The 14,802-nt window shown below is 39.5% G+C and overlaps 1 protein-coding gene across 10 annotated transcripts in view; it reads left to right on the top strand.

The window, feature by feature from the left end:
• CPEB3 (cytoplasmic polyadenylation element binding protein 3) overlaps positions 1 to 14,802 on the top strand; it is a 219,865-nt gene that overhangs the window by 168,212 nt on the left and 36,851 nt on the right. For 9 of the 10 annotated variants that reach the window (XM_066239887.1, XM_066239886.1, XM_066239885.1 and 6 more), the window contains one exon: positions 11,666 to 11,780. The exons of the other annotated variant lie outside the window; for it this stretch is intronic. In XM_066239887.1, coding sequence (XP_066095984.1) covers positions 11,666 to 11,780 — 115 coding nt within the window. The remainder of the gene's footprint in view (positions 1 to 11,665; positions 11,781 to 14,802) is intronic. 10 annotated transcript variants of the gene reach the window in all.

Below are 14,802 nucleotides of genomic sequence, written 5' to 3'. Positions count from 1 at the left end.
TATCAAGGCCATAACTCTGACAAGCTCTTAGGTTCCTTTCTGGCCACATCCCCCAGAAGACACAGGGAAGGCATCTCTTTCTCCTCTCCATTGGTCGAAAAGCAGCAGCACTTGAGAATAATAGGTAGCATCCTGGAAACTACTGGAAGTTGGCTGACTTTTTTGGTAGGGAGCGATGTGGTAAAGATTAGGTTGAAATGAGATACCAAATATGAATGTACTTTGAGAAGTCCAAACCACAGTTATTGCTGTTGTGGCTGTTAGTGTTGGTGGTTAATCATAATAAAACAACCCCTTAGACCATGAAAGAGAAAAAGATGCCCCACAAACCACAAACGAGTTTATTTGTGATACTGTGGGGACCCCAGTCATTCTGTGAGGTCTGTGGTGCTTAAAATAGAATTTTGGACAACTGGAGTGGGTGTGAGTTCATTGCCACTGCAGCTGAGCTGTTGCAGCTGTGTGTCAGCGGACCTAGGTTTAGCTGACTCATCCTGGCTGTCAGAAGTTGGGATGCAGCGGCTTGTTGGGGAGAGCCATCCTGATAGTTCGGCAGTATTGTTTTTCTGGTTCATGTAGATGGAAAGGATTGTAGGATTAGGGAGAGAAAAAAATAGAGACTTTTTCCTGAATAGCTTGAATAGGAGTTTGAAGGGTATTGAAAAGAGGAAAAAGAAAACTGGGGGCTGTGGGAGGATGGGAGGTCTTAGCTGTGTGCTTTAAGGAAATTATGGGAAACGGAACAAAGGGCAGCCAGGTTGTTTTTGGTCAGGTAGTTTCCTGAGCTGGCCAGCAGATTGTACTGTTGACTTTGAACAGTGTGGTTGCTTTATGGAGCAGCCTTGAGATGAACAGATGAACAGGAAGGCACTGTGCAATAGGACCTTCATGTGGACCTTCATGTGACTGATGTTTGTAATCTAAGGAGACAACCAGCCAAGGATCGAAAATAGGGTGAGAAGTTCAAAATGAGCTCAAGATAAATTATTTTGTTTGTAGATGGATATCAAAATTCTAAGTAGTGGTCTAAACTGAGAGATTCTAGAGCTGTAGGGAGGCTTAGTCATGTTCAGAAACTTGAAGCCCTAAGGTTTGTGTTAAAAACTGTTCTTGCCCTGGCCGGTTGGCTCAGCGGTAGAGCGTCGGCCTGGCGTGCGGGGGACCCGGGTTCGATTCCCGGCCAGGGCACATAGGAGAAGCGCCCATTTGCTTCTCCACCCCCCCTCCTTCCTCTCTGTCTCTCTCTTCCCCTCCCGCAGCCAAGGCTCCATTGGAGCAAAGATGGCCCGGGCACTGGGGATGGCTCCTTGGCCTCTGCCCCAGGCGATAGAGTGGCTCTGGTCGCGGCAGAGCAACACCCCGGAGGGGCAGAGCATCGCCCCCTGGTGGGCAGAGAGAGCGTCGCCCGCCCCTGGTGGGCGTGCCGGGTGGATCCCGGTCGGGCGCATGCGGGAGTCTGTCTGACTGTCTCCCTGTTTCCAGCTTCAGAAAAATACTAAAAAACAACAACAACAAAAACTGTTCTTACTACCTGACCATGGTGGTGCAGTGGATAGAGCCTCAACTTGAAACACTGAGGTCCCCAGTTTGAAACCTGAAGGTCACCAGCTTGAGCATGGGGTCACCCTCTAGAGTGCAGGGTTGTTGGCTTGAGCATGGGATCATCAACATGATCCCAACATCTCTGGCTTGAGCCCAGAAGTCGCTGGCTTGAGCATGGGGTCACTGGCTCAGCTTGAGCAAGGAGTCTCTGGCTTGGCTTGAGTCCTCCCACTCCCCTTGTCAAGGCGCATATGAAAAACAATCAGTGAACAACTAAAGTGAGGCAACTACGAGTTGATGCCTGTCATCTCTCCTCTCTCTCTTCCTATCTCTCTCAGATCAATAAAGAAAATCCTATTCTTATTAAAACTGTATGTTTTTTCATATCCTGTTATTAAAACAAAAATAAATGCATTTTATACTGAATTTTAACATAGAGACTTGAAATCTTCAATGAAATTTTCTTATTAGGAACAGATGTTATGGCTTGCTGTCAGAATAAGTTACTGACATTGCATTTCTTTTTTTCTCTAGCTTCCAGCCTAATCTTACCTCTATTAATAATGACTTTTAGTTTTAAATAGGATAAAACTTTAGTTTCTATGTAGAACTATAATTAAGTATTTTATTCTTTTTTTTTTTTTCAGTGTGAGGAGGGGAGGCAGAGACCTGGCAAGCCCACTAGGGGGTCATGCTCTGCCCATCTGGGGTGTTGCTCTGTTGCTCAGCAACCAAGCTCTTTGTAGCACCTCCTCAGCACCTGGGGCAAACTTGCTCCAGTTGAGCCATGGCTGCAGGAGGTGAAAAGAGAGAGAGAGAGAGAGAAGTGAGAGGGGGAGGGGTGGAGAAGCAGATGAGTGCTTCTCCTGTGTGCCCTGACTGGGAATTGAATCCAGGACATCTTCATGCCAGGCCAATGCTCTACCACTGAGCCAACTGGTCAGGGCCAGATAGTTGTTGTTTTTTTCCGAAGTGAGAAGTAGGGAGGCAGAGAGACAGACTCCTGCATGCCCCCCACCAGGATCCACCCAGCATACCCACCAGGGGATGATGCTCTGCCCATCTGGGGCATTGCTCTCTTGCAACTGGAGCCTCTAGTACCTGAGGTGGAGGCCATGGAGCCATGCTCAATGCCTGGGCCAACTTTGTTCCAATGGAGCCTTGAAATAATAAAAAAGAATCAATCAGAAATGACAAATACAATATCCGAAATGAAGATCACAATGGAAGGAATTAAAAGAAGGATGGATGAAGCTGAGGATTGAATCAGCAAGTTAGAGGACAAGATAAATGAAGGCACAGAAGCAGAGCAAAAAAAAAAAAAAAAAAGAGGCTCAAAAAGTTTGAGGAAACTCTAAGAGATCTCTGTGACAACATGAAGAGAAATAACATCCGCATCATAGGGGTTCCTGAAGAAGAAGAGAAAGAACAAGGGATAGAGACTTTGTTCAACCGTATCATAGCTGAAAACTTCCCTAAATTAATGCAGGAAAACATCTCATAAGTTCAAGAAGCACAGAGAACTCCATTAAAGGGAAACCCAAAGAAATCTACACCAAGACACATCATAATTAAAATACTAAAGCTAAGTGGTAAAGAGAAAATATTAAAAGCTGCTAGAGAAAAAAAGGCTTATCACCTACAAAGGAGCCCCCATAAGGATGACATCCGACTTCTCAACAGAAACACTTGAGGCTAGAAGGGAATGGCAAGAATTATTCAAAGTAATGCAGAACAAGAGCCTACAACCAAGACTACTTTATCCAACAAGGCTATCGTTTAAAATTGAAGGACAAATAAAAAGCTTCCCAGACAAAAAAAAAAGTCAAGGAATTCACTACAACCAAATCAATGCTGCAAGAAATGCTAAGGAGCCTGCTGTAAACAGATCAAAGGGGAAAAAGAATATAGCAAAAGAGGAATACAGCTTTAAAGAATAAAATGACAAGGCCCTGGCCAGTTAGCTCAGCGGTAGAGCGTCGGACTGGCATGCAGGAGTCCCGGGTTCGATGCCCAGCCAGGCACACAGGAGAGGTGCCCATCTGCTTCTCTGCCCTTCCGCCTTTCCTTCCTCTCAGTCTCTCTCTTCCCCTCCCGCAGCCAAGGCTCCATTGGAGCAAAGTTGGCTCGGACGCTGAGGATGGCTCTGTGGCCTCTGCCTCAGGTGCCAGAATGGCTTTGGTCACAACAGAGTGACGCCCCAGATGGGTAGAGCATCGCCCCCTGGTGGGCATGCCAGGTGGCTCCCAGTTGGGCGCATGCAGGAGTCTGTTTGACTGCCTCCCATTTCCAACTTCAGAAAAATACAAAAAAAATAATAATAAACAAAACATAAAAAAAAGAATAAAATGAAAATAAACAACTATGTATCAATAATAACCTTAAATGTAAATGGATTAAATGGTCCAATCAAAAGACATAGAGTAGGCCCTGGCCGGTTGGCTCAGCGGTAGAGCGTCGGCCTGGCGTGTGGGGGACCCGGGTTCAATTTTGGCCAGGGCACATAAGAGAAGTGCCCATTTGCTTCTCCATCCCCACCCCCTCCTTCCTCTCTGTCTCTCTCTTCCCCTCCCGCAGCCAAGGCTCCATTGGAGCAAAGATGGCCCGGGCACTGGGGATGGCTCCTTGGCCTCTGCCCCAGGCGCTAGAGTGGCTCTGGTCATGGCAGAGCGACACCCCGGAGGGGCAGAGCATTGCCCCCTGGTGGGCAGAGTGTTGCCCCTGGTGGGCGTGCCAGGTGGATCCCGGTCGAGCGCATGCAGGAGTCTGTCTGACTGTCTCTCCCCGTTTCCAGCTTCAGAAAAAATACAAAAAAAAAAAAAAGACATAGAGTAGCTGTGTGAATAAGAAAACAGGACCCATACATATGCTGTCTGCAAGAGACACACCTTATGACAAAAGATGCACATAGACTGAAGGCAAAAGGATGGAAAAAAATATTTCATGCAAATGGAAATGAAATAAAAGCTGGGGTAGCAATACTTATATCAGACAAAATGGAATTTAAAACAAAGACTATAGTAAGAGATAAAGAAGGTCACTACATAATGATAAAGGGAGCAATCCAACAGGAAGATATAACCATTATAAATATCTATGTACCTAATATAGGAGCACCTAAATATATAAAGCAGACTTTGATAGATATAAAGGGCGAGATCAACAGCAATACTATAATAGTAGGGGATTTCAATACTCCACTAACATCACTAGATAGATCCTCAAGAAAGAAAATTAAGAAAGAAACAGCAGACTTAAAGGACACACTAGATCAACTCGATTTAATAGATATCTTCAGAACTATTCACCCTAAAGCAGCAGAATATACATTCTTTTCAAGTGTTCATGGTACATTCTCTAGGATAGACCACATGTTAGGGCACAAAAGCAGTCTCAACAAATTTAAGAAAATTGAAATCATATGAAGCATTTTCTCTGATCACAATGGCATGAAACTAGAAATCAACCACAACAGAAAAACTGAAAAATACTCAAACACTTGGAAACTAAATAGCATGTTACTAATAACGAATGGGTTAACAATGAGATCAAAGAAGAAATAAAAAAAATTTCTAGAAATGAATGATAATGAGCATACATCAACTCAAAATTTATGGGACACAGCAAAAGCAGTCCTGAGAGGGAAGTTCATAGCATTACAGGCATACCTTAAGAAGCTAGAAAAAGCTCAAATAAACAACTTGACCCTGCATCTAAAAGAACTAGAAAAAGAACAGCAAGTAAAGCCCAGAGGTAGTAGAAGGACGGAAATAATAAAGATCAGAGCAGAAATAAATGACGTAGAGACTAAAGAAACAATACAGAGGATCAATGAATCTAGAAGGTAGTTCTTGGAAAAGGTAAACAAGATCGATGAACCTTTAACCAGACTCACCGAGAAAAAAAGAGAGAGGACTCAAATAAATAAAATTAGAAATGAGAGTAGAGAAATAACAACTGACATAACAGAATTACAAAATACTGTAAGAAAATAATATGGAGAACTGTATGCCAAAAAATTAGACAATCTAGATGAAATGGACAAATTCCTTGAAACATGTAATCTTCCAAAAATTAATCGGGAAGAATCAGAAAACCTAAACAGACTGACTACAACAAATGAGATCGAAACAATTATCAAAAAACTCCCAACAAAGAAAAGTCCTGGACCTGATGGCTTCACAAGTGAACTCTACCAAATATTCAAAGAAGAACTAACTTCTATCCTTCTCAAGCTATTTCAAAAAATTCAAAAGGAAAGAAGACTTCCAAGCTCCTTTTAGGAGGTGAGCATAAAACCAGGCAAAGACAACACAAAGAAAGAAAATTATAGGCCAATATCCTTGATGAATTTAGATGCTAAAATCCTCAACAAAATATTAGCAAACTGGATCCGGCAATATATGAAAAAAATCATACATCACGATCAAGTGGGATTTATTCTGGGGAGGCAAAGCTGGTACAATATTCGGAAATCAATCAATGTGATTCATCACATAAACAAAAGGAAGGAGAAAAACCACATGATAATTTCAGTAGATGCAGAAAAAGCATATGATAAAATCCAGCACCCATTTATGATCAAAACTCTCAGCAAAGTGGGAATACAGGGAACATACCTCAACATGATAAAGACCATCTATGACAAACCCACAGCCAACATCATACTCAATGGGCAAAAATTAAAAGCAATCCCCTTAAGATCAGGAACAAGGCAGGGGTGCCCCCTTTCACCACTCTTATTCAACATAGTTCTGGAAGTCCTGGCCACAGCAATCAGATAAGAAGAAGAAATAAAAGGCATCCAAATTGGAAAAGAGGAAGTAAAACTATCATTATTTGCAGATGATATGATATTGTATATACAAAACCCTAAAGTCTCAGTCAAAAAATTACTGTACCTGATAAATGAATTCAGCAAAGTGGCAGGATATAAAATTAATACTCAGAAATGAGAGGCATTTTTTATATACCAACAATGAACAATCAGAAAGAGAAATTAAGGAAACAATCCCCTTCTCTATTGCAAGCAAAAAAATAGAGTACTTAGGAGTAAATTTAACCAAGGAGATTAAAGACTTGTACTCAGAAAATTATAAAACATTGATAAAAGAAATCAAGGAAGATAACAAACAAGTGGAAGCATATACCGTGCTCATGGTTAGGAAGAATAAACATCATTAAAATGTCTATATTACCCAAAGCAACTTATAAATTCAATGAAATACCAATTAAAATACCAATGACATACTTCAAAGATATAGAAAAAATATTCCAAAAATTTATATGGAACCAAAAAAGAACACAAATTGCCTCAGCAATCTTGAAAAGGAAGAATAAAGTGGGAGGCATCACACTTCCTAATATCAAGTTATACTACAAGGCCATTGTACTCAAAACAGCCTGGTACTGGCATAAGAACAGGCATATAGATCAGTGGAACAGAACAGAGAACCCAGAAATAAACTCACACCTTTATGGACAACTGATATTTGACAAAGGAGGTAAGAGCATACAATGGAGTAAAGACAGCCTCTTTAACAAATGGTGTTGGGAAAATTGGACATCTACCTGCAAAAAAATGAAACTAGACCACCAACTTACACTATTCATAAAAATAAACTCAAAATGGATAAAAGACTTAAATGTAAGCTGTGAAACCATAAGCATCTTAGAAGAAACATAGGCAGTAAGCCCTTCAACATCTATCACAGCAATATATTTGCTGATTTATCTCCACAGGCAAGTGAAATAAAAGACAGGATAAAGAAATGGGACTATATCAAACTAAAAAGCTTTTGCACAGCTAAAGACAATAAGAACAGTATGGAAAACAGTATGGAGATTTCTCAAAAAAATTAAAACTCGAACTGCCTTTTGACCCAGCTATCCCACTTTTAGGAATATACCCCAAGAACACCATAGCACTGTTTGAAAAGAAGAAATGCACGCCCATGTTTATTGCAGCATTGTTCACAATAGCAAAGATCTGGAAACAGCCCAAGTGTCTGTCAGTGGACAAGTGGATTAAAAAGCTTTGGTACATATATACTATGGAATACTACTCAGCCATAAGAAATGATATCATCGGATCATTTACAACAACATGGATGGACCTTGATAACATTATACTGTGTGAAATAAGTAAATCATAAAAAACTAATAACTATATGATTCCATACATAGGTGGGACATAAAAATGAGACTCAGAGCCTGACCTGTGGTGGCGCAGTGGATAAAGCGTCGATCTGGAAATGCTGAGGTCGCCGGTTCGAAACCCTGGGCTTGCCTGGTCAAGGCACATATGGGAGTTGATGCTTCCAGCTCCTCCCCCCTTCTTTCTCTCTGTCTTTCTCTCCTCTCTCTCCCTCTCTGTCTCTCTCTCCTCTCTAAAAATGAATAAATAAAATTAAAAAAAAAAAAAAAAATGAGACTCAGAGACATGGACCAAGAGGGTGGTGGTTATGGGAGAGGGGAGGGAAGGGGCACAAAGAAAACCAGAGAAGGTGACAGAAGACAATTTGACTTTGGGTGATTTATATGCAACATAATCAAATGTCAAAATAACCTGGAGATGTTTTCTCTGAACATATGTACCCTGATTTATCAATGTCACCCCATTAAAATTAATAATAAATTTATTTTTAAAAATGGAAAAAGTCTAACAGCACATTTGCAAATTATAACTACTTGCTGGAGCTGAGAAGTATCTGCTTCCTCTAAAGCAGGGGTCTCAAACTCAACTCAGCATGTGGGCCGCAGAGCAAGATCACAGCCGTTTGGCGGGCCGCACTACGTCTACAAAAGGCAACTGTTACACAACACTTTTCTCACTGCAGTTGAAAACAAACAAAAAAAATCAGTACATCATTGTTCGGCGGGCCGCGAGTTTGAGACCCCTGCTCTAAAAGGAATGATTTATCCAGGTTATCCCTGCCTGCTACTGTTGTCCTGGTGGCTTGACACAGTTATTTATGCTACAGACAGTTGGTTTTGTGTAACTCCTGCTGTAAGGGCATGTGGTGGCTGAAGAGCTGGTGGGTAGAGGATCTTCCTAGAGTCACCTTTGTAAGCAAATGTGGCCAGGTACCTCCAGGAAGGAGAATCAGTTTCAGAATCAGTGTCAGACTCATTTATGAGAATCTTCACCAGTTCTGGTTTCATCCTTGTATTTGTTTCTGAATAGTAAGTCGTTTCCTGCCCAAAGTATAGCCTACGATAGCCTATTTGACAACAGACTGGAACCAAGTTGTTATACATACACAGTGATCTCTGTAAATGTAAAACATTGCTGGGGTAGCCTGACCTGTGGTGGCGCAGTGGATAAAGCGTCGACCTGGAAATGCTGAGGTCGCCGGTTCGAAACCCTGGGCTTGCCTGGTCAAGGCACATATGGGAGTTGATGCTTCCAGCTCCTCCCCACCTTCTCTCTCCTCTCTCTCTCCCTCTCTGTCTCTCTCTCTTCCTTTCTCTCTCCTCTCTAAAATGAATAAATAAAATAAAATTAAAAAAAAAAAAAAAACATTGCTGGGGTAAATTTATATTATTGAATAGGACAGAATTCTAATTTCATCCATTCTCAAAACTAATTATTAAAGAAACAAAGATAATCAAAAACTGTTCTTTTATTTATGTTCTAGCCATTTTTACAAAATATTTGAGTCACCTTATGAAATATGGTATTTAAATAGTAGCAAAACATGTGTATGTGTATGTGTGGAAAATGTATTAGAGGGCCAGAAAAGATATTCAAAGAATAAGTCAGAAAGCTAGAACATGGCTCTCACGCCCGGATAATAAACCTTAGAAGATGGAGAACATGCCTTGAATGACAATGAGCTTATATTTCAGAGAGATACCAAAATGTGAACGTCTCAGTGTAGACAGGACCATGATATTACTTTTGACTTAACGTGTAGAATGTGCTGAACTGGGCCTGTATGGACATTTCTCTAAATCTGCGGTGGTGCGAGCTCTGAGGAGCTGTTTTCTGATGGCAGCCGGGAAGTGTGGGTTTTCTGAATAAGGTTAATCATCACTGTCTCCTGAGGCCTTTTCCTATTTTTTTTACCTAATCTATAATGCCAAGGGTAATAGAATGGGTTGTGTGTGATGTAATGAAGTGAGGGTGGGAGGAGGAGGACAGTAATGAGAGCTCCCAGCAGGGGGCTTTGCAACCTGCAGATTTTTTGAGCAGCAGTAACCCACAGCTAGTACAGAAGACTGAATTTTCTGTAATTCTGATAAAATGAAACCAGAACAGTAGGGATACTTACTACACAGGGATTGTTTCCATTTGTGAAGCAAAGTGATCAGTATCAAACTCAATTATCGTCAAGTGATTGAAGTTACTGGGCCCAGAAGCTGCCTTAACTACTTTATTAGGAGTAACGCTAAAAGAAGAGAAGGCTCTTTGTAAAGAAGATACATCCTACTTTTTTCTTTTACTGGTGACATTAGAATTGTTGTTACAGTGTCCAAAAATTATGTTTGAAATTAAAAATTAATAATGGGTGCTATGAAGGCATTTTATTGGCTCTGTTTTTATTTTTTTAATTTATTTTTAAATTACAGTTGACATACAATATTTTATTAGTTTCAGGTGTACGACATGGTGATTAGACATTTATATACCTTATGAACTGATTCCCCCTGAATGAAAGCATTTAAAGGTGATGTTTTATGGTATTAGTGAATCTGCCTTTGTGGTAAATGCCAAGGAAATGATAGTTTAGTCAAACAGACCAAATTTTAGAAGGAAAGAGCTGGATCTTTTTTTCCCCATGCTGTACAGGTGGAGCCAATGCCTGAATGTTTACAGACTTGCAAACAAGTCCAAGTTTTTTGGACCTAGGAAAAAAAGGGAGATTTTATGGCTTCTGGCTAACTAGTGAAGGCTACAGTATCATAAATAGCAAAACGTTAGGTGGGGGTAAATTTTGCAGCAATCGTGAGAAATGTGTAGACTGGTTTTGAGCAATGCCAGTTCTAGAGTTGATTCAAAGTGTTTTGAAAGCATAATTGGCAGATTTACTACCTTTCAAATGGGAGTACTCCTAGATATAAGCCAAGCCACATAAGAAATTTTCTTACGTGTTTCCTTGCGTTAACTGTTGACAGTTGAGCAATGTGGGAAATGAAGAATTTTGTTGATACTAAGGAAATGAAAATTCAGCTATTTTGTTTCCTACTCCGTGAAGGGGAAGGAGAGGCATGCTCCCTAAGGACAGACACGGATCTCTCTCCTGCACCCAGCCCACTTCTGGGAACACGTGACTGGTTCATTTTCAGGCAATGCTGAGACTCACCTTTGAGTTTTTCCTTTGATAATTTAGTTATGGAATGAAAGGAGTATATTTGAAGGGTTAGATTCTGATGAAATACCTTATTTTTTTATTGTATGATAAAACAGTATTTGTACTATGGGCAGGAAGTCAATTTCCAGTCAAGAGATATAACAAATAGAAAGATGTCATAAAAGTTTCTTTTTTACTCTTTGAATATTTATTTCAGTTTCTAGGCTTGCCTCCATTTAACCAGATTTCCTTAGAAAAATGAGATAAATCAAAAATAGATAACTGTGTGCTTCCACTGTTTGATACTGCTGGTAATTCCTTGCTAACTTGATGAGTATTAATCTGTGTTAAATCTTATTGCTGAAAGATAAACATTTAATTTTAGGGGGTGATAAGAATTTAAAAGCCAGACATACAGATAATTTTTAGAAGATACTTCTAATGTTTCTGTTCCCTTCCTTTAGATGAGCTCTTAAAAAGCTAAGTGCTGTACTGTAATAGGTTATAAACAGCCTATCATGTGCTAAAATGGATCTCATTCAAACCCCAGAATCTGTCTCTGAAAGACTGCTTTTTTTACGCCACAGATGGTTTCTGAAGGTTTCATGGTATATGTCCAGAGTGTTGAGAATAGTACCTATAAGCAGATTTCCCAAGAGTTCTATTGAAAGGCACTTAATGCAGATTACCTTAAGTATTAACTGGATTTTTGTTTGGGTTGTGTATGGTATGAAATGCACAAATCAGTGGGTTTGTCGTTAGTCACCTTATTCTCATTTGGGGTTGATGAAAATGAAGTAAGGACCAAGTAAACGACTTTTTTTCAGGTGCAAATCCGACCATGGAACCTAAGTGACAGTGACTTTGTAATGGATGGTTCTCAGCCTTTGGACCCCAGAAAAACTATCTTTGTTGGGGGAGTTCCACGACCCCTTCGAGCTGGTGAGTGGAAATAGTAACACCACAACAACAAAACCAACAACAACAAAGTTCCCAATGCATTTAGTCTTCAATATTTTCTAGGTTTCCGGTCAGTTATATATACACAGTCTCCAAAAAGAAGGCTGTCATGTCAGTTTCACTAAGCCGACTCTTTCAAAATTAAAGGTTTTCTCCCAAAATGCTCTATTTTTTGATGGTGCAAGAGTGAATTTCATTAAAGTGTTATTTTGAAAGAATGAATTCTATTTAGTGCTTTTCTATTCAACCACATATTTTAAAAATAGTAGCAATACATTTGGCAGTGCTCATTATTATGCCAGTCAGCATTGTTACGTGTGACAGAAAAGGAAGTCACCCCGTGAGAAATCTGCCCAGTGCAGCTGTGTGCCCCTCAGTGAGGAGCCCAGCCGCCGCTGGAAATCGTGTCACTGGGAATCAAACGGAACTCTTTCCAGGTGAAAAGGGTTCCTGTTTTCTCTTACGCAGTTTGAAAAATGAGTTATGTATTCAAGCATCTTTATGATGACTTTTTTAAAGGCTTTCCTGTTTTGTGTAAGTTCCTTCCCAATAATGAAATAATTGCTCCTGCTGGGACTGGGCAGAATCATAAATGATGAGGGCATCTGAAGTGACGCTGAGCTGATGGCATCAATATTAAATCCAGGGGCCAGTCTAATCAGTTTGTGGATCAGTCTTATTGCCAGGGGAATATAATAAAATTATTTTAGGGCCTAAGTTCTTAAAGCGCTTAAAATAATTGAGTTTATATTTTTAAAGTAAGATGAAAAGGTAAGGTTACTGTTGCCACTGTCGTTTGAAAGTGCAACATTGTCTCTGTGTTATTTGTAAGCAGGTAGACTTAATTCTACCTAAAAAAAAGCAAAAGCAAAAGCAGAGATTATTAAAATCAATTTGTGAAAAACAGTTATGAAATGTAAAAATGTGCCTGCAGCTGTTTGGCTTTATGACTTTGATGAGTTTTTAATTCTGAATAGCCCTTAACATTTCTAACATATGTATTTAAATCTTCATTTCAGTGTGCTCCTAAAAGATAACTTTAGGCCTATATAAAGATATATTCATTATTTCATCTTGAAGGATTTTTAAAACATATTGTTTGTGACTGTGGAGTTTGTAATTTTGTGGTATTTCAGAAAGTCACATATCTTCGGGTCTTACTCTCATTTTAATGGAAAACTATGCCGAAAAAACGAAAGCAAAGCAGCAGGGATTCCCCCAGTCCCTTTCATGATCTGCTGTCAGAGAATCAAGTCCAGGAAGCGCTGACTGAAACGTGAACGGCATTATTAGACGAGAGTAAATGCAACCCTTTGTTTCTAAACTGCTTGTGCTTGAAAGAAAAAATGTAGGTGGGGCCATTGTGGAATATTCCTGACTTTTTCTACCTAGTGCTATGTTTAAGAGTGGAGTGGGAGAAAAATCCCCGTTTCTGTCTAACAATATATGTATTCTACAAAAATGAACATCCATTGCTAGCATTAGCATTCTAGCTAGTCTTTTTTACAACTGGCTGCAAGCACAAATTAGTTTTAATATTCCAGCCTCTTCCCTTCTTTTCCTAGATGGCAATCTGGGAAAACAATTTCTGAAAGAAAAAAATCCCACAGTTATAAAAATAACGGAACTGGCTTTAGCCTCTTATGCCTATTTTTAAGTTACAGACAATAGTTTATAAACTAAATTTCCTTTTATATTATTCACCCTGTAGTCTTCCTGTTTTAATGATGTGGAAGGCTAGGAAAAGGCCCTCGGTATTATTTTCCCTTTATAAATCCTGTAAAAATTCGTTTTTCATTCTTTTCTAAGATCACACTGACATCACAGGACAGGAAACCCAAGATGTTAAATTATACTGTGTTTTTTTTTTTAACATTCCGTGTCTATAGTTTGAGGATTAGACAAGAATTATAGTTTTCTCATCAGAAATGGGCTTTTGTATTCCCTATCTAGATTGTATATCCTGTGTGACTCTCTAATTTACTTTTTATAAGCTAAGCTAAAATTTTTGTTCATAAAGTTTTTTTACGTTATGTGGCTAAGTCACCTACAGTCACGTTGTGAGATGGAAATGTTCCTCCTCGCCAACACCTCCCATAATTGTAGCTAGTTTCGTGATGGCTAAATAAGCTGTATAAATATTTTAGAATGTTATTGTGTATCCCAGACTTCCAGATTAGATGCCATGCAGTCTAAATGACAAGATTTAACATCTGCAGCATTTATCCTTGCGCATAGATGGAACTGGGTTTCTTTGGAACACACCGAGCCTTGTGGATTGGTGTGTGCCTTGGAATAGAAGGCTACTTTGAAAGGAATTCGTTTTGACTTCACTAGACCATCTTAAATAGAATCTAGTGCAATTCACTCGAACAATAACATTTATTGAGCATCCACTGTATTGCTGGCACTGAGCAAGAGCATGTCGTGCCAAACTGAATGAGCATCTCACTATCATGTGAAACAGGTCGTCATCTACAGAGAGTCACAGATTACAGAACAGAAGAAAAGGAGAAATGTATTAATGGAATGCTAACTCAATTGGATGCTAAATTGTCTTTAAATAACATTTCTCAAATTTGGCTTTTAAATTTGAGATATTTTAAATTTGTTTTTTAAATTCAGAACTTTTTTATTATTATTGTTTCCAGAGGATATTGTGGGTATGAAATTCTGAAAAGTCTTAAAACTCTTTCAGGCACTATATACAATATATGCAAGGTGGTCCTGGACTAAATATCGGTGGCAGTGTTCAACAGGTAGAATTTTAGGTGTCCAGATTGATTTTTACCTTATCCTGGGCCCAACATGGAGTAGTGAATAAAATGTTACCAGTCAGGAATTATTCCTTTGAATCTTGTGAGGCTATTTTTCTGTGATAGTTCACCTTTTAAGACAAGACCATTATTACTAATAAATTATTATAAATATAGTCCTTACACCACCAAACAGAAATACACAAACACTTCTAAAGACACAAGGCACCCTATTTTAAGCGGTACTA

Source organism: Saccopteryx bilineata, chromosome 7 (genome assembly GCF_036850765.1).
Source record: "Saccopteryx bilineata isolate mSacBil1 chromosome 7, mSacBil1_pri_phased_curated, whole genome shotgun sequence".
Lineage (NCBI taxonomy): Eukaryota > Metazoa > Chordata > Mammalia > Chiroptera > Emballonuridae > Saccopteryx > Saccopteryx bilineata.
This window is presented reverse-complemented; position numbering and strand designations above follow the sequence as displayed.